Source organism: Pipistrellus kuhlii, unplaced genomic scaffold (assembly GCF_014108245.1).
Source record: "Pipistrellus kuhlii isolate mPipKuh1 unplaced genomic scaffold, mPipKuh1.p scaffold_m20_p_25, whole genome shotgun sequence".
In the NCBI taxonomy this organism is placed as follows: domain Eukaryota; kingdom Metazoa; phylum Chordata; class Mammalia; order Chiroptera; family Vespertilionidae; genus Pipistrellus; species Pipistrellus kuhlii.
In genome coordinates, this window is record NW_023425524.1 from 4719270 (window position 1) to 4745869 (window position 26600).

Here is a 26600-nt window from a genome sequence, read left to right on the forward strand (position 1 = left end):
GGTCAGGGCACATATAAGAAGCAACCAATGAATGCAGAAACACAGGGAACAACAAAATGATGTTTCTCTTTCTCTCCCAACTCCTCCCTCCCTTGCTTTTTCTCCAAAAATCAATTTAAAAAAATAACTTTAGTCTTTGAATTTCCTAGGGATAAAGAGAAGCCAGCCACTGGATAGCTTGTTTGAAGACAAACATTGGTTCATATTTAATAGCAGGTTTGAATAATCCATTGTTTAAGTCTTCTTGAAAAAAACAAAACCATATATATATTTCAAAACTTATTTTCCCAAGCTCTCAGAATTTACGTATTACATAGTAGCTGCTTTTATATTAAAGCTTGTTTTTAATTTAAAATATCACCCTTGCAAGATTGTACTTATCAACAAGCAGAGAATAGGATAGGGTGACACAAGGTGAAGTTTTCCTCCACAAGCAGCTGATGCTAATTGATTAAGTTGATCTATATAAGGGCTGTGGCTTTCAGACCTCTCACAGAGAAATTAAAGACAGATGTGAGAGAAGTCACTTTGGGTTTGTTTCGCTGTCTCACAAGAAACACCATGCAAACATCTCCGCCATTTCTAAACATTTCTCTAAGTATGATAACTTCCAGAAAACAAAACCACATAGAGCATTTTTTTTCTCTAATGGGTTTTCCATTTTTAACATAAAAACAGAGAGAGAAGTATTAGTTGCTTTAGAATACTTCACATTTAAGATGAGATATCCCAGGTGGTACAAAAGAGAGTTTGGATGGAATAGAAACTACACAGAACTGACATCAAGCATGCATTCATAAATGCACTCAGATTTATGTCCAATCAAGTGGCTAAAAAGTCAGGCATCCTGTTGCTTCTGCAATGTCCTTAAAATCCCTGATCATCCAAGTCCAAATGCAACCTTTTTAGATAACATCAGAGTCCTGGTAATGTAGAGAAGGGTGTGTATTTAGAGGAAGGTATCTGAGCTACAGAATTGGAGAAACCAAGCAGTCAAAAGAAACTTTCATTCATGGACCAAGCCTCTAGGTGATCAATACATTTGTGCCCAGAAGAGAGAGAGCGCACCCCGGAAATTATCTGCTGTGTTGCTAACAGTGGGGGATCATTTTGATGACACCATGAAAGTGGAAAGAGGAGGGGCAGCGGGGATTGAAGGATAAGGTGTACTGCTACTTTAAAAGTATGCACGCCTGGCCCCTCCAGATCCCTCCCCCTGCTCCAGGCACCTGCTGGGAGCTGGGGAGCTCAGTTCCAGGCAGGCCTCCCAGCTGACGGCGCTGTTTCAGGTAACCCCGTGTTTGCTGTGCAGGGTCCCATGTACGTGGGCAGCTGAGGCTTCCTGGCAGTCCTTCTGCTGTGGCAGCCTATTTGCTAGAAGTAACCAGGGTCACTGCGGTGTTGCCAGGCAACGAGGGACTGGGGTCCTGCGAAGAGCCATTTGTCACACCGAGGGGACCAGTTGAAATGCAATAAAGAAATGGTAACTGGGCTTATTTGTCAATACAATTACTTACACGGTATTAGGGGGTCCATATTTAACCTGCCCATACACAGTCAGCAGAGGAAACGGGAGCGTAAACGTTTGCTAAATGCTGAGGCCCAGGGCAGACAGATGGCGTTGGGCCGCTAAGCTGCTTTGCTGTGAGCTTAAAGTTGCTGCATATGCTGGGTTCAGGGGGAAAGGCCCAGAGTGCTTTGCAGGCCTCATTCCGAAGTGAGCACGTCAGCTCTGGTTATAGCATGGGGAGCAGTGTACACAGCAAACCCATCCGGTTCTTTACTTGGTGAAGCAGGTAGTGCTGAGTCTTGTGGGGGAAAGTAACAATCTGGGCTGACTTTGGAGAACACATTAATAAAGATAGATGCCTATGTACATGTATGTAAGTCTGGTTGCCCTATGAACTTGAGAGCGCCTGATGTGCTCAGCAGAATGAAGATATTTGCCCAAAGAATGAGTATTTGCCAAAAGCAAGTCCTTCCTGGTGTTTGTTTGTTTAGAAAGCTCAGTTGTGGTTCTGGTCATGGGCTCCGGGTCCCCTTTCTCAGGAAGAGCCGAAGTTCTAATGATGCAACTCTGTCACCTGACACTCTGCTTCTGGTCCCCAGACGCCAGCTGCTCCCCATGCCTCGCCCTTGGCCCAGGACGTCTGTGGTTGCCTCCGTGTGAAACTGCCTCTGCACTTTACTGGAAATGCAGGATCAGGATCTCCAGGCTCCTTGACACATTGGCTTCGTGACTTATGCAGGATGCTCTGTTGGGAGGAGGATGCTTTTCTGTAACCATGAATGTCCTGGCTCTCTCCCTGAGCCGGGGCCTCTCGGTGCGCATCACGGAGACCTTGATCTTGGCCTGTGTTGCCCTCATCTCCTGGGCTGACTCGCAGGGCCTCTTCCCAAGGCTGGAGAACGTGGGAGCCTTCAAGACCGTGTCCCTCGTGCCAACCAACGCCACGTGCGGATTCCCGGACCGCAGCACGTTTTGCCATAGCCCTGCGGTCGCCCAGAGTCTCCAGTCCTGCACCCAGAGGCTCTGCGTTCAGGATTGCCCCCACAGATCCGCACCCCCCGCCTACACGGCCCTCCTCTCCGCAGGCCTGGGGGGCTGCGTGACTGCAGACACACAGGATCTGCGCCCCGACTCCCCTCACAATTCCACCAGTTTTCTGTTCGGAAATCACACGAGCTGCGTTTCTTCTGCTCCTTCTCCTTCTCCGAGGCTGGCGGCATCCTTCACGTTGGCCTTGTGGCTGAAACCCGAGCGGGAAGGTGTAATGTAAGTAGCCGGGTGAGTGTACGCTTTCCTGGGAGCCTGAAAAATCAGTTGTAGCCGAGATGCTCACAACTGGAATTCCAGACCCGAAAGGAAGGCTCAATCGGTGAAACCCATGCCTTTGTATCTCAACTTCTCTGGCAGTCTTTCCTACTCTAATGTACCCTGCAAACATGTCCCCCTACATTTAACAAGCGCTGTCTCCTTTCTTTGAGGAAGTGAGCCCTCCGAAAAGACGATGCTAAAATGGTTCATGTGCAGGCAGTCATGTCTACACGCCTGTCTCCTGGGTTTCCTGGTAATTCATTTAGCTCCACCTTCGTCTTAGCCGTCAGAGCAGACTCAGGCTTGGTGAGTTTTAGGACAGGGGGGCCGGTAGCACAAAGAATTGATATTTTCAAAGTTTTGGTGGAAGTTCGTATAAAGAATCTCCTCCTGTTGGAGTATGAACTTGTCGCGAGGCAGGTAACTCTCTGAGAGCTTAGTGTCTTAAGCATCTGTGTGTGTTTCACGTACCCTTGCTTTCCCAACAAGTGAAGTCCTTTTGACTCATGGGAAATGCCCGGTGTTCTGAGTTGAGTAAATGAATGAGAATGATCCCCCATCCCTGGAAAAGGCACAACTTTTGGCCCTTTCCCTTGTGGAGTTTTCATCTCATGGAAGTATGTAGGGAAGCATGAAAGATTCTCAAAAGTGCCAGGACTGGTTTGGCTCAGTGGATAGAGCGTCAGCCTGCGGACTGAAGGGTCCCAGGTTTGATTCCGGTCAAGGGCATGTACCTTGGTTGTGGACACATTCCCCAGTTGGGGGGGGGGGCGTGCAAGAGGCAGCTGGTCGATGTTTCTCTCTCATCGACGTTTCTAACTCTCTGTCCCTCTCAATTCCTCTCTGTGTAAAATCAGTAAAATATATTTATAAATAAATAAATAAATAAATAAATAAATAAATAAATAAATATTGATCCTCAAAAGCTTTTCTATCATGGGTCCCAGTAGAGACACCTTCAGTGAGTTTGGAGTGGGGCTTTCTTAACCTCATGTCTTACCAGTTCATATGATCACATGTTTTTCATTCTGTCATGGTCTCTAAAACTGAACTCTAATGTGTTTTCCTAGGTGTCTGAGCCAGTCTGGAAATCAGAATAAGTAGGATAGTCTGAAGGCCTGTTTTCTTTTCTTTTGTCTTCCAGTAGGGCCTTTGTCTCTGCCACAGGCGACGTTTTTATTGTGTGAGACTGTTGGCCAAATATCTAAAAACTTGGGAAACAACCCAGATAAGTCTTACAATCTCCTAAACAAATAGGATTTAGATGTCTTGGGCATTTGGTTTTAATTTGCCAAGTGAGAGTTGGCATATTTTCATTAAAAAAAATAAAAATAGGAGTGAAATTCATCACAAACCATCATCTCAATGTATATGTTACCCCTAAAAGAAGACCCTGCTTTCTTACTGTTTGAAATGTCAGTAAGTCCAGCCAACTCAATTTACATAACTAGAGTACCATCTTTAAAAACAATCTCTTGACAAGTATGAGTAGGACAAAGTATTTTTTTCCAAAGGATATATCTGTACCAAACCCATCTCCTATTGGCATCACTTTTGTATAAATAAGACAGAGGAGTATTTATAGAGGCCATAGCACATGGCTTACAGTTTTGGGAGTTCTACCCATCAAGGTCATTTCCATTCTCAAAATGAAAATACCTATGGGAATTGGGGAAATTTCGGAGTGTTTGCACTAGATAAGTAAAACAAATAAAACTCGGATTATCCAATTATTGTTTATCCAGGAGCAGAATAAATCCAGTTCCTAAATATTTTGCTACCTGCCTTCCTCTCACATTCATTATCTACTAAAGCTAGTATGTTTACAAGCAAACAAAATAGCAAGGAAGATAATAACATACTAAGAAATGCATTTTCAGTAAGCTTGGGGAAATAAGCCTGCATTTGGTAAGTGAATCCTTAAGTAATGGTCAAATGCTAACTTGTAGATTGAAACTCAAGAAAAAGGAATAGAGGCATTTCTCTCCCCCCCTCCGCCCCTTAGATTAAGACTTGGAATCATGGAATAAAGAGAGGGTCTTTCATTTCCAATGACTTAGAAATAACCACCCAGTGAAGGGTTAAATAAATCATAGTAGAATTTCTATAAAACCTTATTTCTATTTTATGTAAAACATTTATATCAACTTAATCTACTTGCCCAAAATATGTACTTACTCTCTTAACTTTATCACCAAATATATGTAAAAAATATCCTATATAGCCAAAATGGTTTGGCTCAGTGGATAGAGTGTTGGCCTGCAGACTGAAAGGTCTCAGGTTCAATTCTGGTCAAGGGCATGGACCTTGGTTGTGGGCACATCCCCAGTGGGGGTGTGCAAGAGGCAGCTGATCTATGTTTCTCTCTCATCGATGTTTCTAACTATTCCTCTCCCTTCCTCTCTGTAAAAAATCAATAAAATATATTTTTAAAAATATCCTAAATAATAAAAACCTAATATGCTAAGTGTCCAGTCATCCAATTGGCCATTGAAGCAATCAAAGGTCACTCAACTGCTCTCTATGACCTGCACTGGCCACCAGAGGGCAGATGGTCTGACTGTTAGATTAGCTTGCTGCTGGAGTCCAGCAGATTGGGACTGAGTGAGATGGGCCAGACACACCATGGAACCCTCCTGCAATCCCTCCGCAGCTGGCCAACTTCCCACGTCCCTCCCTGGCCCTGTTCTTGCACTGGTGAGGTTCCTCGGCCTGACCTGTGCCCTCTCATAATCTGGGACCCCTCAGGGTATGTTGGAGAGTGGTTTTCTGTCCCACATCTGAAGGAACTGTCTCTATGACGTGCACTGACCACCAGGGGGCAGACACTCAGTGCAGGAGCTGCCCCCTGGTGATTAGTGCGCGCACACACACACACACACACACACACACACACACACACACGGAGAGGGAGCACCACTCAGCCGGAAGCTGGGCTCATGGCTGGCAAGTGCAGTGGCGGTGGAGGGAGCCTCTTAAGCCTCCACAGCAGCCTCTCTCACCTCTGCAGCAATACTAAGGACGTCTGACTTACAGTGTAGGCCTGCAGACAGCCTCAAACATCCCCCAGGGCTCCCAGTTTGCAAGAGGGCACAGGGCAGGCTGAGGGCCCACCCTTCCTGAGTGCACGAATTTCGTGCACCAGGCCTCTAGTTATAAAATAATGGAAGTAAAATCGTGACTATTAAGTGTTCTCTAACCTTAGAGTTTAGTCTAAACTCCAGGAAATAATAAATGCAAGTGAGAAGGAATGCTTTGTAAAAAGTGCTATTTAAGGAAAGTTTTAAAACATCTTTAGCAATAATTCTTAGTGGGCAGTTCTCCATTTCACCTTGGAAATTAAACAGAGCTGTTTAGCCGGCATAAACCTGTGAACTAGGAGGTCACAGTTTGATTCCCAGTCAGGGCACATGCCCAGATGCCAGGGATGTGGGCTTGATCCCCAGTAGGGAGCATGTAGGAGGCAGCCAATCAATGATTCTCTCTCATCATTGATGTTTCTTTCTCTCTCCTTCCTTCCTCTCTGGAATTAATGAAAATATTTTAAAAATAAATAGTGCTGTTCAGAACCCTCTTTGGATAGTAAATTTTCTTTACAGTAAGAAAAAGAAAAGATGTGCACTGGTGACTCAGTACCCAGGATATGATTGTGCTGCTGCTGCTTATAAAAGAAGGAGCAGAGGAAACTAATGAACCCAGCAGCTGAGTGTTGGTTTTTGCATGCTGATGCAGCCCCTTCCGTTTGTCCCATGAATGTCTAATAAAGTTCTGGGGGATATATTATCAATAAAAACTCTACTTTTTAAATTGAAGTGAACGGGCTTCTCCATCAGAATAAAACTCGCTCTGAAAACGTGCAATGCCTTGGCCTGTCTTTTGGCTGGACGCTGACCTTTTCTCTCTCCCCTTGCTTCCCAAGGTGTGTGATAGAGAAGACAGCGCATGGGCAGATAGTGTTCAAACTTACAGTATCGGAGGAAGAAACTACATTTTATTACCGCACAGTAAACGGTTTGCAGCCTCAAATAAAAGTAATGACACTGGGGAGAATTCTTGTGAAGACATGGATCCATCTGAGTGTGCAGGTGAGTAAAATAAAACATATTTAACATTTGGTTAAACATCCCAATCTGTCTTCCTTTCTCTCCTTTCAATGGCATCTTCCCACAGGATCCGAAGCGGGTTCCTTTTAGCTTTCAAGCATGTGCAAATGATGACCCTAGAGAATTGGTATTTAAATGACCTAATGATGCATCTCTTGATGTACCAGCATTGTCTCCTCAAAATTGCTGCGAAAACTCCCACAGAAGCTTAGGACAATGCTAGCCGGAGTAATAATACCCTCATGAAATTTTTGTTGCCTTTGGTTAGTATATTTTCTCTTGTTCAAAAATGTGTGAGGACGTGTGTGTGTGTGTGTGTGTGTGTGTGTGTGTGTGTGTGTGTGTCTAGAAGTAAGATTACTCGCCGCGGCAGTGTGGAAAGCCCTGCCTGGCTTTCGCAGCTGCCTTTTGCAGATAGCATCTGATGATGGGAATAAAATTTGGCTGTTGCATTAAAATGCTGACCTCAGGACTAATGAACTTGACACATCAGACACTCGGAAGGTGTTATATGATTACTTTAGTTGTCAGCCACAGTTTGTATTAACCTTAGAAGCTGCTAAAGGCTGAGATAACTGTGAGATGTCTGTTAGTTTATGGTTTCTGGAAGAGACAGGGTTTATGCTTTCCTGTCGGCAGGGCACTGGCATGGCCGGTGCGGCTAAGTGTCAGCCTTGCCTCTCAAGCCAGAGGTACCCTGTGTGCAGTTCTCAGCATATGTTCCCATCCGGGCATCCGGACTGTGGTCCTTGTGAACCCCATTTGCACTAGGGGGTATTTATAATCCCCGTTTTAAAAATAAGAATAGCCGAAACCAGTTTGGCTCAGTGGATAGAGAGTCGGCTTGCGGACTGAAGAGTCCCAGCTTCGATTCCTGTCAAGGGCATGTACCTTGGTTGCGGGCACATCCCCAGTAGGACATGTGCAGGAGGCAGCTGGTTGATGTTTCTCTCTCATCAGTGTTTCTAACTCTCTGTCCCTCTCTCTTCCTCTCTGTAAAAAAATCAATAAAATATATTTTTTTAAAAGCAAAAAATAAATAAATAAATAAAAATAAGAATAACATTTGATTTCTCACATTTTAATCCCACCCAGAAGCAGTGGACTTCTTTAAGCCCTTGAGGCTTGTGGTCTGGGTTTCAGAGTCTGTTTCAGCATAGAAATTGTTCTTGGTGATACACGTACACTCTGTCCATATCTTGGTTGTGCATGGTTGTAAATGAAATCATGCCATGTGTTTGCATAGCTATGTGTGAACAGCCTTGGGAAGAATGTTTAAAATAGCGATACAGAGAAGCAACAATGGCTGATTTCTATAGGAAGCTATTGGCAAAGTGATATCCAATCAGCATGTTACACCTTATCTACTCAGCTTTTAGTTAGGATGTGAGTTTAGCACATGCAGTTGGCAGGGACCCGTGTTTCTAGGCCACTAGCGTTGAAAGGACCTTTAAAGGGGTGGTCATGCCTAATCCCAGGTTACGACTATAGAGCAGATGGGTTCAACTGGTCGGAGCTTACCTCTCACTATTCAGTAGTTAGCAGAGAGGGGCCTAATCTCTCCTATATCTATAAATGGTCCATTCTAACCACTGACTAGTACCACAGGAATGGGTTATAGTGTGAAAAAATGTGCAAATAGAAACTCCCAAAGAAGAGGAATCTGCAGAAGATGTCAAATCAATATGTTTTTATATGTTGGTATTAATGATGAAAAAAAAATTCTTTTGACTTGCTGTTAAAATGTTACCTTGTTTGCGAGCCTGTGCCATGTGTTGGCAGTGTTGGCTGATTAAAAGCCATCTAAATGGGCAGGGGGGACCAGGACCTCTTATTCTGTTGGGAGTAAGAGGCTCTTAGAGTGCCTCTTGAGATCAGCGTTGTCTTCTCAATACACGTCAACTATGAGTCCTTTCCTAGTTTAGGCAAAACTTCTTCATAAATCTTTAAATCTTACCCTGCTTTCAAGGAAAGGTTAAAGCACTTGTGATTTAATGAGTCCACTTTATTTCTTAACTGCCTGACTACCGAGAGAAAACTTGTCCTTTCCAATTTGTACACTTCTATTTATTTTTACATATGGTTCCCCCCCCCCGCCCCCATTCGACATTTTATGTTAAAACTATACAACTAAACAGCCATGGACCATGAGGAAAACCGTGCAGATTGGTCATGTATTCATCTGGCCTTTATGGACAGATTCAGGGAAATCCCAGCATTATGAGAATCTTGATTCATTCACATAAAAGTGAGACCACCATTATTTATTCCTAATGGGAGATCTTAATGGGGGTTTCTGTAGTGGACACGAGTCTGAATATTTTGAAGATACTATGAAATGTATAGTAATTAATTTTATAGACATTGAATAAGGAATGTGCTCATTCCTATCCTATCCAATAAAAAAGTAATATGCAAATTGACCAAATTTTGGCCCCCCCAAACACACAAGCTGGCCACCCCCATGCGGTCAAAGATAACTGCCCCCATGTGGACACAAGATGGCTATCACAAGATGGATGGCAGGAGAGGGCAGTTGTGGGTGATCAGGTCAGCAGGGGAGGGCAGTTTGGGGAACCAGACCAGGAGAGGAAAGCAGTTAGGGGTGACAAGGCCAGCAAGGAAGGGCTTTTAGGGCCAACTAGGCTGGCAAGGGTGGGCAGTTAGGAGTGACTGGACCAGCAGGGGAGGGGAGTTAGGGACAATCGGGCCAGCAGGAGAGCAGTTAGGTGTCAATCAGGCTGGCAGGGAAGTGGATAGGGGCAATCAGGCAGGCAGGTGAGTGGTTGGGAGCCAGCAATCCTGGATTATGAGAAGGATATCTGACTGCTTGTTTAGGCCCAATTCACCTGGTGGGATCGGACCTAAACTGGCAACCAGGCATCCCTTGATGGGTCCCATATTTGAGAGAGTGCAGGCTGGGCTCAGGGACACCACCACCCCCTTTCACAAATTTCATGCACCAGGCCTCTAGTAATGTTATAAACTGAGTGGAAAGGACACAAGATTAGGAGCAGAGAAACCTGAGTCATTCCCCATACTGTATAGTTGTAAGAAATTCTCTTGACTCGGTTTCTGTGCTTTGTAGTAAGAGGATTGGACTGGAAGGACTAAACGAGGCTTCTTTAACTCTTACATAAAGGCACAAGCGGACTGTGGGGTGAGGCACAGTTTATGGGAGCGTGGAGAGCTGCTGGGCAGGGTGTCTGGGTGTAAGTGACAGCGCGCTCCGCACACAGCCCGCACCAGGCTGTGATGTTTTCTGCTTTCCAAGGCTGTCTGGTATTTACACAGAAACATTGTTTGGAGTAGATTTTATGGCCAAGATATGGGCAAAGGCAGCTTGTAATCGTTTCACCGTAGGACTGCAAAGAATATATTTTCATACGAAATGTAACTTACAGTTGCATTATTCTGTAGCGTATGCACATTCTGTTTGATTTTGGGATTAGAGACTTTCATCATCGCTAGGCATGGGCTACATAATTGGTAGTCTGGTTTAGTCAAATTGCGAATTGCAAGTCTGTAATTAATGTGTGTGCATATTTTTACTTATGCTCCAATGAGTCCACAAATCAATCAATTTATTTGGGGTGTGGGTGCCTGTGTGTGTGTGTGTGTGTGTGTCTGTGTGTGTGTGTGTGTGTGAAAGAAAACACATCTTTACACATGGAATTGGCTCAGAAACCTGAATTTAACTTACAGACACTTGGTGACATGAAATTAATGGACAGATTTGACCATATACCTTACCTCAGACAGTGCACTCCATATCAGCTTTCTATCAGCAAAATCAGAATTCTAATTTTCCAAATTTGGGAAAAATAAATGATTTTTTTAAACTAATTAGATCCCTTGACAAAAAATAAATTAAAAAAATAAAAAAAGGTGCCAGGGAGAGCCAGAGAGTCTGAGCATTGAAAGTCTAATTTCCTAAACAAAAATGCTGAGGTTACAGTAATAGATCTAACAGCACTGCAAAGACTCCACCTGTTGAAATATGATTAGTTTTTAAATTAATATTCATTCTGAGACTTGAATCTGACGCGATTGCCAATTTAAATTTCACTCTGGGCTTTAATATATTGGCTATTTCAAATTATATCAAGCTGAAATTTGTTATGTCGTATTTTTTGTCTGAAAACTGGAAAAAATCAATTCATTCTTTTTATTATCAAACAGGGTACACTGATTGCATTGGCTGATATTTTTTAAGCCCAGTTTTTGTATTACATCAGCATATGCTGTCCGTATTAAAGAGATCTGTTTTGATTTTCTTTTTTAAAAAAATGGTTTGAAATACATAAGAGGTGATACTTGAGCAGTTTGTTGTGTGTTGGTTGAAAAAGAAAACTCAGCTTTGAAGCATTTTACATTTAATTGCATATCATTTAAAAGTAAAACCTCAGAGTGTCCTATGAAAATACTGTTTTCCCTAAGCAGTTCCACACTTAGGTATTTTATAGGATACATAGCATCAAAGGAGCATCAGTATGGTAATCTTATTGTAATTATGCTGAAATGTAGCTAAACAGTTATTAAAATTAGAAACTGATAGATCCCGAAACCGGGGAAATAAAAGGTTTAGAAGTGGGTTTGTTCACATTTCCTATGCTATTCTGAAGGCTCCTTGATACACTGCCAATTCAAGAGCCACAGATGATTCTAACTTCGGTAACATAACAAAAAGGGCAGTTCTAATCTGATACAAAGAAGGCAGAAATGTATGGGTAAATGAAGTCTTGAGGATCAATAGACGAAGCGCAGGAGTTTCATAATCGTAGTTTGTTCATGAAATATGTTCTTTTGATTTATGTATTCAATCTGAAAAAAAGGAAAACTATTGATAGTTCTGGAGAAAAAGAAAATGCAATTTAACCAACATTTGTTAGAATAGATAAACCAAGTCTCTCAATTAATCTCTGCAGTATATGCCCAGGTGCACACTTTGTGCAGGTATTTCCATGTCTCTATTGATTGGGGGATCATAAAACGTCTGTGCAGCCTTCAGTGAGCGCTATGTCCTGGGATTTCCATGAGAACACTGCGTCAGCCCCCACTCGGTGAAAAATTCAATCCCTATCATCGCATTAATACTCTTCATTGCTTTTAACTGTAACTATATATATGTGTCTGTATTAGTAAAATATTGTTAATTTGTTTGTACCCAGCCATCTTTATACCACCCAAGTCAGTTGAATAGCTTTAATCATGCACAATAAGTAAAGATCAATAGACTTTCACAAAGCTTTTCACAATGATCAGTTAAAAAATAATGATGATAACAGCTGCCATTATAGAGCACTGATTAGATGCACTGTATTAAACATCTTAATGCTTAATTTTCAAATGTGAATGATAGTTCTGTGACATCAGCATATATTTGCTCCATTACAGAGATGACAACAATGAGCCTCTGGGAGGTTAAGTCATCTGCTTAAATCTAGTCTTGAGTTTCTGTGCACAATTCCAGCTGACCTGTAACTGAAAAAAAAATAGTAAAGTGCCATGAACCTGGGTCACCGAGATTTATCAAAAAGTCCTTTGCCCTCTGTCTCCCCCTTTCTCCCACCAACAAGTCCTTGAATTTTAATTCCTAAGCAGCTCTGCAAGCTGCCCACTTCTCTGCATACCTCCCACGGCCATTGCCCTGCAAGGTGGGCATATCTCACTGGGGCCCTGAGAGTGACGTCACGACCCTTTAGTTCTGTCCTCATGTGAATTGTTTTCCTTCACTGCAAAATGGTCTTTAGGACAAGGTAATCTGCTCAGGTCATACCTTTTCCTTTCTCTGCCTCCCTCCCCATATCCTGTTTCTATATAAAACCTTTCAGTAAGTTTCCATTGAAAACATGCTAACATGGTCACCAGTGCTTTTTGAGAGATAGCATCTTCCACCCGGCCGGTGTGGCTCAGTGGTTCCCTGTAGAATAACTACCCGGGCCAGCAAGGTGTGTCCTCTGCTGTCTGAGGTTATGGTCAGCACTTCAATTGGTAGGGAGCCCTGCCTTTCAGGGGAGGGGGGGGGCAAGTAGAGAATTCATTCTCAATTATAAATACAGACTTGCTGCAAGGGCAGCATTGAACTTGCCATCAGCATGTCAATATTTTAGCTAACACACAGGGCCATGAACACTTCAGGGGAAAGAAAAATGGTTGATGTTTCATAGGAAACACAGGCTGGAGCGAGGGGAGATCGCACCATTTGTACTCTTACACGTCGATTCTGTTCAGCTTAGCAGGTATAGCTCCCTGAAGCCACTTGGTGACTGAAAAGATGCTTGTGAACCCTCAAGACAAGACGTGTCTCCTTCCACATCACAAGCACGATGGCCTTGGCTTACACCTGACGTGTGAACAGGGAAGCTAGTCCTTAGGATGTGAAGCCAGTTACGTAGTTGTCTCTGTTTGCAGGCGTTCCTCCCTTCACCATATGTAGCTTGCCGTTCATTTGCGCCATGTGTAACTGGCTCATGTAGTGATTAAAATAATAAGCAATGCTTGATCATGTTTAAAATAAATACCAGGGATAAATTCTTCTATTAATTAGCGAGAGCTTATCCAAATTAGCATTTGTAATTAGGAACCCTTGTTCATTTTTGTTGCAACCTATCGGATATCCCGGGCTAAATCATGAATGCCAGTGTAACTGAGCATTCATGATAGCTGGCTTAATTTTTAAGTATAGTGATATCACTTATCCTAATAGCAATGCATTTTAGATACTATATCAAACATAGAAGATGCACGCGGAAATTTGGATTTAGCATGAATGAAAATGTGTTAGATTTACTTATTGAGCCACATAACAAAATCAGAATGTGTCCTCTGCAGGCAGAGTTTGATTCAAGGTTTCCTTGCACTCTGACTGAGTTTTGTATGGCTTCCTGTTTCCTTAAGTCCCATGACATATCTTTCTATTGAAAATATTCTGCCAGTTTATAGCTTGTCTTCTTTTCTTTTTTGTTAATCCTCATTCAAGGATAGTTTTCCATGGAATTTTAAAGAGAGTAGAAAGCAGAGGGAGAGACAGAGAGAGAGACATTGATGTGAGAGAGACACTTATTAGTTGCCACCTGCATGGGGCCCAGGAGGATGGAGCCTACAACCAAGGTATATGCCCTGGACTGGAATTGAACCCGTGACCCTTCGTCTGCAGGCCAGTGTTCTGTCCACTGATCCAAACTGGCTAGGGCTGTTGCTTGTTTTATTTCTCAACATTTTTTTCCAGATCAGATGTTTTCAATTTTCCAAGTCTTTACTCCACAGTGGATTTGCTTTGGGTCATTTTTCAGAATCCTTAGGTACTGCCTTTTGTATTTTGTCCAGATTTTTTAGTTGTATCATCATTACCCAGGGAGGTGGGGAGGAGAGACTGGTGTGGACTTACTCCATCAGGGTCAGAATCAGACCTGGGTGGTGCTTTTTAATTTGCAAAGTTATAAAAATTAGTTTTGTCCCATGAATATTTCTGATTATATAAAAACAATCAAAAACTGTAAGATTTTTTTTTTAACTTCAGAAGTAGGTGAAAAGCCATGGGATTAGTGATCTAAAATCCTGGGAAAACTAAACCTTAAGATGTTGAATGTTATTCAATGTGTTCTGAATCCCAGCCCTAGAATACATGTTGTCTTACTTAAGTACCTTGTTGAACTCTCATTTAATTCTTATCGGTTTTTTTTTTTAATGTATTCTTTTAGTATTTTGGGAATTTTATTTTAATTACATTTTCAATTTAAATATTTGCTGGAAATTAATACTTTTTAAAAAGGAGGTAAATAAGGTTGTTAAGGAAATTTATTTTTCACCATATGCAGAAGCCTCTTTTTAGTTCAATATTCTTTGGTGACATGAGCTGCCACCAAATAGCAGAGGACTCGCTCAGGTCCACTAGTGGCCAGTTCCCTAGTAAACAAGTCACATCCTCTTGCCTAAGGCATTTGGCCTTTGTGAGTATAAAAGACCACAGACACCTACTGTACCTGCAGCACTTTTTATGAGGTCTGGAGGGCACTGAAGAGAGAGAGAGTGAAGGCAGAGCCCCTGTCTGCAGGAATCTGTCTGGAAGAAAAGAAACCAGGGTGTATGTTGGGTACAGATTTGAAGGAAATACTTTTTGAATAAAAGTAGAGACTTAAAAAAAATCACAGACATTATAGAACCAAAATTTTAGAATATGTAGAAAAGAGGAAAATAGGGACAACAAACCTCACTGAGCCTCCTTAGTGCATATGTAATTCTGTCTACCACCCTCCTCTTTTCCAAGTTAAGCTATTTATTTCCCGTAGCTTCATAGGTCAAGGTCAGTCTTGAAGGAAGTACTGGAGATTCCCTGAGAGATGAAGGTTGTTAAAGAAGGAGCTAGCATGAGAATTCAGGAATCTGCTGCATTCTGGATTGGTTTTCTTTATTGTTATTTTTAAATATATATATCTTATTGATTTTTTACAGAGAGAAAGTGAGAGGGATGGAGAGCTAGAATCATTGATCAGCTGCCTCTTACACACTCCCAATGGGGATGTGCCAGCAACCAAGGTATATTCCTTTGACCTGAATCGAACCTGGGACCTTTCAGTCTGCAGGCAGGTGCTCTATCCACTGAGCAAAACCAGTTTTTGCTTTATTGTTATTTTTTTTATATAAAGTAGAAAGCTTTGTACTTGTCTTTATTTTCTGTAAAGACTTGTCCTTAACTATCTCTTGGATTACAGCTCTTAATCGGACAAGGAAGTACTTAGGTAACATTTAAAAACGAACATATCAGTGTCAGTGGGTTTTCTAATGAGTCCGGGTTTTCCATCTATTATTGGAGTTCCCTGTGCAGAAGGTACTGCTGAGACTACTGAGTCACAGAGAGGTTGGGGATATTTAACAGAGGTGAACAGTGTCGCAAGCAGTTTGGAAGTCAACACATTTTTCCTGGCGGAAGATGGGCACCGACAGGAGGGAATGATTGGGGATGTTGTTCAATACAGGATTAAGACCAAGAACCAGAGCTTATGGGCACCAGCAGAATCTGCCCCAGAGGTCACAGCGCCTAAGGGAAGACAACGCTCAGCATTCACTTAACCTCCCTCACCTAGTCCTCTTGTTGGTCTAATGCAGTGCTTAGGCAGACTCACCACATGTCAGAAAATATCCGCAAGGCATTGTCTCACATTGACCCTCCGGATTTCTCCATGCTGCCTGGCTATTATTTATTAAGATGTATTGGAGCAAGTCTCAAATGGTAGAAGAGATAAAAGGCAGATCTGCTAAGTGAGGAAGTGGGGTTGAGCACAATGCCACAGAAACTCACACTAATCCTGGAGGACTCCACCTGCCAATCAAACCCATATTCATTTTTGTAAAAAAAAAGATTAATAATGGCTTGTTAACTGAGCACGCTGGCAGATGTTGGGAGGAAAGAGATGCGATCTCAGGGCATCCATGACCAGGCGATGACTGACTGACCAATTTCAAAGGATGCTATGAAGGATCGTCAAGTCCAGGCCCATGTGTGTTTTGATGATAGTTGCATCTATATTTAAAGCTTCTGTCACTGGAAGCACTCCTGGTGTTGTCAGGCTGTCTAGTGGGCCGGGCGAACTGCAACTTCTTGCAATTGAATGTCAATAAGACCAGAGCAATTTTGGTTGATTCATAGCTCCAGCTTAAGCATATTCACTCGCACAGATTACATTTGACAGATAGTTACCTTCAGCTGAACTCGGTGGCGAGAAGCTAGGGCGTGCACTTGACAGTGAGCTCTAATGTTTATTTCATATTCTGTTTTTACCTTTCCTAATACGGCATGTGTAAATCCGTATTTAAATATATCCTCAGCTCATGCTTTCGCCAGCCCACTTGTTACCTCTGGACAGACTGCTGCAATGGCTCCATTTTGTTGTTTTAAGAAAAATAACTTGCATGCATTCCAGCTTTAATTTCACCAAATCCAATCGGTGGTGACTAATTTAAAGTGTTTCCTTGATGAGCAGTTGCAACACTATAGCGTGAAATTGCTCAAGTGAGGGAAGAATTCTTATATCTCTAAAAACTTAGTATTCAACACGGGGTGTGTAATTGTGAGTAGCGAGAAAGTATGTCCACATCTACTCGCCTTATTGGTGTTTGTTTATTTTCTGTCAGCATTGAGGTCCCTTTTGTTCTTAAACCTGGAGGTAGAATTATCCATTTCAGGAATATTTATCCCTTTAAAATAAATATGGTTTTAAAAACATTCTGAAATGTTTTCATTGAACGATAACATACATATAACCCAGTACACTGTAAAAAACAAAAAAACAAATCCCACTGTCGCTGCCCAGCCAGTGTTGCTCAGTGGTTGAACATGGACCCATTAACTAGGAAGTTATAGTGATTCCCAGTCAGGGCACATGCCCAGGTTTCGGGCTTAATCCCCCATAGGGCTGTGCAGGGGGCAGCCAATCGATGATTCTCTCTAATCATTGATGTTTCTATCTCTGTCTCCCTTTCTCTCTCTGAAATCAATAAAAACATACTTTACAAACAAACAAACTGTTGTTCTTTATGAATATTTAGATTGGAAAATAATTAAGACTTGGGGTTTTATGTTCAGGAAGAGATGCAGTTATTGTGTGAATTCAATCTTGTACTAAATTCCCAACTTTTCAGTTACGTTAAATTCATTCAGATTCTGGCTGGGGAATTTAAAGAACATAGAAATCTTATAACCTGAGCCTAAGTTCTGTACAAATACCACTGCAAAGGTCTGGAATCCTGTATTTAACTGGGTGAAGGAGAGCTGTGTTTGCATCAGACTCACCTTTCCTTGGAAGTAGTGATTTCAAAGCAAACCCGTTCTACTCATGCATTTCCATCTTTTCTAGAATCTGAGACTTTAAGACATCAAACAATTCAAATTGTATAGTTTGCCTTTCACACAGAAGAAACACTCATTAGAAAGTTGATAAAAATATATAAATTATTTTCTCCACATTTACCGGTATACTTTCTCTGTCTCACTCTTTTCTAAAACTGACAGTCAAATTTTTTTTTCTCTCTTTTACTGACAGCTAGTAAATGTACTGACAGTTGGGAAATAAGATGTAAATGTAAGTCACTGTTATTTTGTCCACCTGATACCTGAGCCTTAGGTGGAAATGCTTGGCTATATTTGAAAATAAAAATGAAATGATTTCTGATGGGAGGAAGATATATATATATATATATATATATATATATATATATATATATATTAAAAAACTGCTCTCTGTAAATAAAAATGTGTTAGAGGCAATATTTTAGTGCATTTAGAAACATCATCCTTTGTTCATTAGGCTGAGACTAGTATTTGCATTGAAGAAAATAGGGCAATTATTTAAGGTGTGCATTTACTTTCTGTTCCATTAGCTATAAATCTTTTCAGCATGAAATTAATGGAGAGTTTATAAATGGAGCAGAGGAAGCAGGTTAAGAAGTTACTATCTGATTAAGAATTTTCTCCTGATGAAATATTAGATCCAGGATTTAAATTGTTTCATGCTAATTAGAAAAGTCCTGTTTAGTAAATGTAACCCTTGAAGAAATGCTCTCTACGTGGTTTGGTGTGACGAGTTATCTGTTGGTAGAAGTATGCTGGGTTAACCTGGACTAACTATTTTATCAGACAAGGACTAATTTCTCACTTCCATTAAAGAGTGATTTGCCATTTCTCTAAGTTGTATGTAACAGCTGAGTTATAAAACATAAGCTAAACAGTAGCCTTCATTTATCTATGACTTAGCTGGTATTCACAGTGTTTTATTTCATTTTTCCCACCTCAATATTTTCCTTATATATATATGGGCATTGGGAGAAGGAGAAGCCTTGGAATTTATAGATTTTTATATGCAATTATAAGCTGAACAATTTCATCAAGAAATGTGCCCTTGTTTTACTTATAATAGATGCTCCAACAATTCCTTTTAATTGTTTTTCTCTGCTTGTGTCTCTACTTTTTACATTCTTGCCCTTGTACTGAATCACATATAGCTTTGTGAAGATTTGTCATAGAAGATTCAAATAGATTTGCCTTTAGACTGAGTGATTTCACTATCCCTTTGATTGAAGACTACATGGGGAGGCAAGAAAAGTCCCCGCCTGATAAGTTTCAAAAGGCAGGAAGGAATCCCCTCACAGAAAAAGCAGCAGGAGTTTCAGTGCAGGGGCTTCAGCCAGGGGTGTCAGCTGCTTGAAGTTGCCCCTGGCCTGTGACGCACTATGTAGGTTGTAGCTGGGGCTTGTCCTCCATGTCACTCTTTGATTCCTCTCTCTGTTAACATGGCATTTGCATTTCGCTCTGCCTGAGAACCCGGCCATGCAAATGCCTGGTGACAGGTAAGAAAGCTGCTTTCATGGTGGAAGTGAGGCGTTTTCTTGTTCACTGCGTTCACAACAAAAATGCATCCTCTGAGTCTTAAATAACTGGGAATCCCTTTGTGCATTTGCAATTTCCACTTGAAGGCAAAATATTAAAATAACAAAGAGTGGGCATTTTTTACATTACAAAACGACAAAAGCAACCAAGTTAGTTGGTTACTGACAACCAGAACTAAGAAGGAGCAGAACCAAAAGAGACAGCTTTACTGGATTTCCAGTGAAAGATAAAAGCCTTAAGGAGTAGATGCTTATGTATCACTTTAGAGTGATCACCTGAGAATGGAAAACATTTATAGAAAAATTATATGATACTGTATTTAGCTTTCTCTGGCTTATTTTGCTTAGTACAATGCTCTCTAGTTCTATCCCTGCCGTTGCAAATGGTAAGAATTCCTTCTTTTTTACAGTAGCAGAGTATTTCATGGTGTGGATGTACCACAGTTTTCTGATCCACTCTGCTGATGGGCACTTAGGCAGTTCCAAATTTCAGCTATGGTGAATTGTGCTGCTATGAACATAGGGGTGCATATGTCCTTTCTGATTGGTGTTCCTGTTTTCTTGGGATATATTCCTATAAGCGAAATAAGTCATTCAGAGAAAGATGAATATCACAGGACCTCACTCAAGGCCAGAGAGCCAGGAGAGCCTGATGCACTCAGGGAGATATTTGAGTTGGATTCTCACACCAGAATCTTGCCTCATCATCCCTAATGCAGACAGTGTAAAAAACGGGGGAGAGGGAAGAGAGAGGGAGGGCGAGTGGAGATGTCTTTTTAGGTTAAATGTTCAAATAAGGTCCTTCACGTCTGTCTCTGTTAGCACAGAGCATTGCAAACCCTGTGACACATTTGGGAAGTGTTGCTTTAAAATAGACTTTAACACTTGAGGATCTGCATAGGGTATTGTTGATTGCTTAACAGATCCTATGTCTGCCTACTGATGTCATTGCCCAAGCAGGATCGACCTCATTAACTGCTAAGGTACTCCGACCCGCCTGGAGAGAACAGACTGGACTCCCACAACTCTTATACCCAAAACTCCTGGTCTCATCTATAATAATAAAAGCATAATATGCTAATTAGACTCAATGTCCTTCCATATGACCTTTCAGACAAAGCCAGGGCTGCCAGGGAAACCCGGGTCCCAGGTGCCAGAGGGAAGCTGGTGCCAGCAGCCAGGAGAAGGAAGGCCTGCTCTTGCATGGATTTCGTGCATCGGGCCTCTAGTAATTATATAATGTTCTGTATCTGAAGAAAATTGCCTAAATGGCATAATGTTGGTCTTAGATAGTTTAACTTGCATGGGATACTCCATGCAGAAAAATTTGGTCTGCATTGAAGGACTTTTTTTTTTTTTTTTTTAAATCAGGTCAGCTTTATCCAAGTAAATGGTAAAAATGGGAAGTAGAAAGAGTCGTTAAAAAAAATGGATGCCAGAATCTGACTGGTGTGGCTCAGTGGTCGAGTGCTGACTCATGAACCAAGAAGTCATTGGGTCTGTTCCCAGTCAGGGCACATGCCTAGATTGTGGGCGAGATCCCTGGTAGGGGGTGTGTAGGAGGCAGCCATTTGGTGATCTTTCACTCTCAATGTTTTTCTCTCTCCCATTCCCTCCCTCTCTCTAACCAATAAAAACATTTTTTAAACGGATGTCAGAGTTTGTTGTAACTGCCGCATGTTGTTGTTTTGAAAGCTTATTGCTTGAATCTGGTCACCTAATTGCTAGTACTGTGTTCTTCAGATGGCGATGTGAATGTCTAAATTACCCCTCTCACTTTTCCCCAAATCTTTGCCCAAATTGATGACACTATCTCAGGATTTGTTGTTGTGAAGGGGAAAAAAAAGGAAACTAACTGTTGGCAAGATTCCACTTCAACTTACAAATGACTCTCAGGATCTTTACGACATCAATCCGAGTCCTGGCACGGGCTAGGTTTTGGACTGCTCACAGAATGATTTCCTGTACGTCCATCTCCATGCTGAGAGCTTGATTGATGACCCTCTGACGTGGGGTCAGGAGTGAGTTCACACTCTGGTAGGGCTTTGGCTCACTCCCTGGCAATGGAAACAGAAACCCACCTTTTATTATCCTTCTTCAGGCTTTAGGTGACTTAATTGTATGCAACTTTATCACTAAAGTTTAAAGAGATTTAAACAACTGGCAGAGATCTGGGGAAAAGGAGAGGCGATTTAAAACAACACAGAGGGAATGATCAGCATAAATGAAAGACTTGGAGTAACTTTGAAGCATCTTTTCATTTTATTGTTTCTTGTGTTTTACCCTTTCCTATAACTGACTTATTCCCTATCTTCTCCACTTCCGTACTTTACTTAATTTAGATTAAGCTCAGAGGTAACTGGAGATGAGACTGACATGCTCTCATTGTGTTTTATCAAAGAACCCTCGGGCTGTTGTCCGGGGCTCAGAGTGTATAAGGATGCTAGTTAGGAGGCCAGTGCAAAAATCTAGGGGAGCAGGTGGTGGCTCAGGCCAGGGTGTAGCCGGCGAGGTGGTGAGCAGTGAGTGGATTTTGGACCTATTCTGAAAGCAGAACCTCTGGATTTGCAGTATCTACAGAAAGGGATTCCGATCTACCCCTATTACCCAGGAAATCGACAGTAAATCACACCATTGGTGGGGCTTTCCATCATCTGTATGTGTGAAGTAATAGCTTTTCTTTTTTGAAGTGGAGAGAAGAAGAGAGTAATTGAATAGTTTGGGAAGAAGCGGTCATGAGAGTTTCATATCCCTCCAAGTCAGGACAAAGGAAACTGCTTGTGTTCCTCTGTGAAATTTTTAGAGATTGATTACATTGGAGGCTTGTTGTAGGAAGTTGTAATGTGGGGAGAGCTTGAATGGATATCCAGGGAGAACAGCAAACCCAGAAGATCAGAGGCCCTCAGAAAATGTGGCAAACTTAGGCATAGATCACTCCCTGGACCGGCTTGTCTGAGTTGCTCAGAGAGGAAAAACCAGAAATGTGTGTGTGTGTGTGTGTGTGTGTGTGTGTGTGTGTGTGTGTGTGTGTGAGGGGGTTGTGGAAGGTTGGGGGAAGGCAAGGACAGGAGTTCCGGGAAATGGGGGTCCAGGAAGAGGACTGAGTGTTAAAACAGAATATATGTGCTCATGGGAAATAAAAAATAAAAACAAAAACAAACAATATATATCTTTGAGGACCATGTCTGTGTATGAAGACAATTTCCTATGCATCTTTCCTACAGTCAAAGAGAAAGAAGCAGCCCTAGCCGGTTTGGCAGAGTGGATAGAGCGTCGGCCTGTGGGCTCAAGGGTCCCAAGTTCGATTCTGGTCAAGGTCGTGTACCTTGGTTGCGGGCACATCCCCAGTAAGGGGTGTGCAGGAGGCAGCTTATCGATGTTTCTCTCTCATTGATGTTTCTAACTCTATCCCTCTCCCTTCCTCTCTGTTAAAAAAAAAATCAATAATATGTATTTAAAAAAAAAGAGAGAGAGAGAGAGAGAGAAAGAAGCTAAAAGCAGTTATTCAGTGATTCAACGTAGTAATGAGGACATGTGCACATCACAGATATTTGTGGTCATCCCCTGTGATTAATCTAATTGCCTCAACTGCTTTTTTAAAATATTATATATATATATATATATATATATATATATATATATATATATAATTAAATATATATATATTGTCCACTCACTGCTCACCACCTTTTCTGCTATTAAGCAATATATATATATATAGAAAGAGAGAGGGGGGGGGGAGGTTAATAACAGAAATAAAATAGATTGGAGGATTTATTTATAATGAAATAATTAGAGGAAGACTCCTGTGAGTGAGGAGCAAGGTCACGCTGCAAAGGCGAAAAGTCCCCATGTGACATATTTCATCTCTTCAGAAACGGTGCCCTTCTTTGGCTCAGAATTGTGACCCAGCGGAGACGGTGTTGGTGGTTTTATTTTTGGAGTATCAATTAGCCAATCAATCAGTTCGCAGTTATCGAGCATCTGCCTGGCACGTAGGGCACGCTCATCAAATTTGCAAATGACACAGATCCGGAGGATGGTAAATACTTTGGATGACAGACGGAGCGTTCAAAAAGATTTTGACAGCCCGGCGCGACGGGCTGAATGGAACAAGATGAGCTGTAACGCTGGTAAATGGAAAGCCCTGTCCTTGGCTCCGCAGAACGGTGGTCCTGCTTCGGCAGGGCAGCAAGTGGAAAAAGTCAGTATTTTAGCTCATGGTCAGCTCTACCCAGTGTATCCCTTTGGGCCGCGTGACGTCATTGCCAAAAATCTCGCAGGCGATTTTGGAATAGGTTAAGGTGATAATCCTGTTTTCATGTGGCAAGTCAGACCACTCATGGAGATTGGAGTGTTTCTGGAGCCACATTTTAAGAGGAGAGAGATCCCAAGCCATGCTGTATTGAGAACATTGCAGAAATTAAACAAGTATATCCCGAAGATACGGGAGAAGGACATCTTTCTTTGCACCTGTACAGACTCTGTCTTGGAAAAGGTATGCAGGTTGTTGGGTGAGACCTTAGTGGTTAGAAGTGGAGCTTATGTTTGTTATAAGGTGGTTATCTTTCCATTCATGTAGCCCCAGTTCTAACCACTGAGATCTCACCAGACAGTCCTTATCCCTATTCCATGACAGAGTCTGTGCAGGTTTGTTCAAAGACAAAAGCGCTCCCCAAACCTGCAGAAGCAGAATACTGGAGCGATGGAATCCCTGGATCCTCATTTTGGGGTAACAGTTCTGCAGAGGGCCAGTCTGAGAAGCCCGACTGTGCTGTTTGATACATACGGGCTCCTTGAGAGAAAGGAAGATGATTTCATTCTCTTGATCTGCCTCATAGGGCCAGTGTGGGTATGGGGTGACGCCTTATTGAATTGCATTTAAATTGGGAGGATCCAGGTGACAGGAAAAGGATAAAATGATTTCCCAGGCCAGGAAGTCTGAGCAGGTACTCACTCCGCCAGGGTTTTCCCCACCCCACCCCCTTGGTGCTGGTGGCCAGCAGGCGGAGAGGAGCAACCAGGATTTGACCTTGCAGTAGCACCAGTGATTGTGGGCATTGATTGTAATCCAGGTGGGCTTAGTTGCATTTTTCCCCCTTGGTAGTTTCTCAGATATCTACTGTATGATGTTCGGGAATTTTGAATTATACTCACCTAAGAGTGGCCAGGAATTGTACTTAAAAAAATCTAACACACTCTTGTGCTCAAGCGAATGCTTACGCTCTATCTTAGGGATACAAACCAGACCAAAGAGGTTAAACTAAAATGTGAAACCCTGAGAGAATGAATGAAGGCGTGTCTTTTTTTTTTCCAGTGTGCTTTTGGATTTCTTAGGAAGGGTCTAAGGCTTTTCTGCAGCTGCTACTGATGTTACCACTTCATTCCTTCCAGCCACAGCAAGGAATGTGGGTGAACTCCCCTAATTCTCACAGGGGCAGAGAACGAGACGGGTGGAAAAGGGCTTCTTTTCACAAATCAAGGATTCTATCGCATAGATTTCTATTCCCCTAAATAGCCGGCAAGGGGGTCATCGGAATGAGCTACTGCAAAAAGCCACCTCAGTTTTCTCGGTTCTCCTGGGACGGGGCCCCGAACCAGAATTGCAAAGTGGTTCAGAGAATCTTGGCATATAAATCGAGGCACGGAGCACCAAAGGGGTCATCCCACTTACAGGAAGGCGCATGGTAGGGGGAGGAACAGCGGGCCAGAGTGTCTTGGGATCATCCTTAATCATTTTCTAAGCACCAAGGAAGTGAAAACCTCGTAGAATTCACTGCATGTGACACTGAATCCTTCCACCAAGCAAATATGTGATGAGTTGATAAAAAAGAAAAAAGGGGGGGGGGAGAAGAAGGTCCTGAACTCTTTGACTGCAGATATAATACAGTGAACACAGAAAATCAAAAGCACGCTTTCTATCTGCCTCCAAATAAAGGTGCACTTAAACTTGTAAAAGACAACATTTCTATTTGAATGATATGACAGAACCGTCACAGGAGTGTTACCTGCCATAAAGCAAGCCGGAGAATTATTGCCTTTATTAGACCAGTGACACTGAGCTTTCGCCATACATTTCTAACTTCTGTCCCTCTACAGAGACAATTTTCTTTTCTTAAATAAACTGTCATGCTAGTGTTAATATATGGCCGGCGCGCTCATGCTCTGAGAATACTGCTGATATAAAACATGTATATGTTAGATTGGTAATAGTATCTTTAGTGTAGCTGACTAGAACAAATGGGTTTCCCTCATGGCTGTGCTAATGTGATAAAGGAAAATTGGCTGTTCATCAGCTTTTGGCTGGGCAGACAGTGGAGAGGGAACCACATTCTTTTTTATGCATTAATACCATCGAGAACTTTCCACGAGTGATATTTCATGTGCCCCGCGTGCTGCTCAGAGATGTTGTAAAACATGAGATAATGCTACAAATAACAAAGGAGAAAAGCCGGTATCTTTTATAATGATAACAGTCAAACACCAAATGACAGTAACAGGCTGTAAAAAATGGGATGCAAAATAAATAAATAAATAAAATGAAAATACAGTTCCTCTCCCTTAGCGGGGAGGTAGACATTCAGACCCATAGGAGTTGGCGTGTGAGTGTGTTTAGGTCTTTATGTTAAAGCTTTGTTTTACAAACCAGTAAAAGGCAACATTGGGGAAGGGGGTTTAAGAAAGAACCCAATGTAAACAAAAGAGGTTGATAGAATGGAGAAAAGCCATAGTAGAAAATTTTCTATGAATTAATATCCCCAAGTAATTTTTTTGTTAATATTCAGATTTTTTGTTTGTTTTGTTTTGGGAAGGTTTGTTCAAAGGGTTCCTAAGGCAGACACATGACTTAAAGATGCTGGAGAATTGTTTGTTTGTGTCGGTTTTTTTGTGTGGCTATTTTAATAGAATAGCAATTGAATGCTATGATTTGATATATTTTTTTATTAAAAATGTCAGACTCTAAACATTCCAACTACAAGACATTAAATTTCTCTCTCTTTCCTGACCCCATCCATTTCACCAGCTTTTGTTTGTAAGTCAGCCCCTGGACTAAAGTATCAATGATTTCTTTTACATTTTAGTACATATACCAAGAAATATGGTAATAAATATATTTTATTGATTTTTTACAGAGAGGAAGGAAGAGAGATAGAGAGTTAGAAACATCTATGAGAGAGAGTCATTGATCAGCTGCCTCTTGCACACTCTCTACTGGGGATGTACCCGCAACCAAGGTACATGCCTTTGACTCGAATCGAACCTGGGACCCGTCAGTCCCCAAGCCGATGCTCTAT

General features: G+C 41.9%; 1 protein-coding gene across 1 annotated transcript in view; it reads left to right on the forward strand.

Moving 5' to 3' along the window:
- The first annotated feature begins 2285 nt into the window (after positions 1–2285).
- Positions 2286–26600, forward strand: part of USH2A (usherin) — a 397013-nt gene continuing 372698 nt past the window's right edge. Inside the window, exons 1-2 of the mRNA XM_036453544.2 lie at positions 2286–2776; positions 6738–6903. Coding sequence (XP_036309437.1) covers positions 2286–2776; positions 6738–6903 — 657 coding nt within the window. The remainder of the gene's footprint in view (positions 2777–6737; positions 6904–26600) is intronic.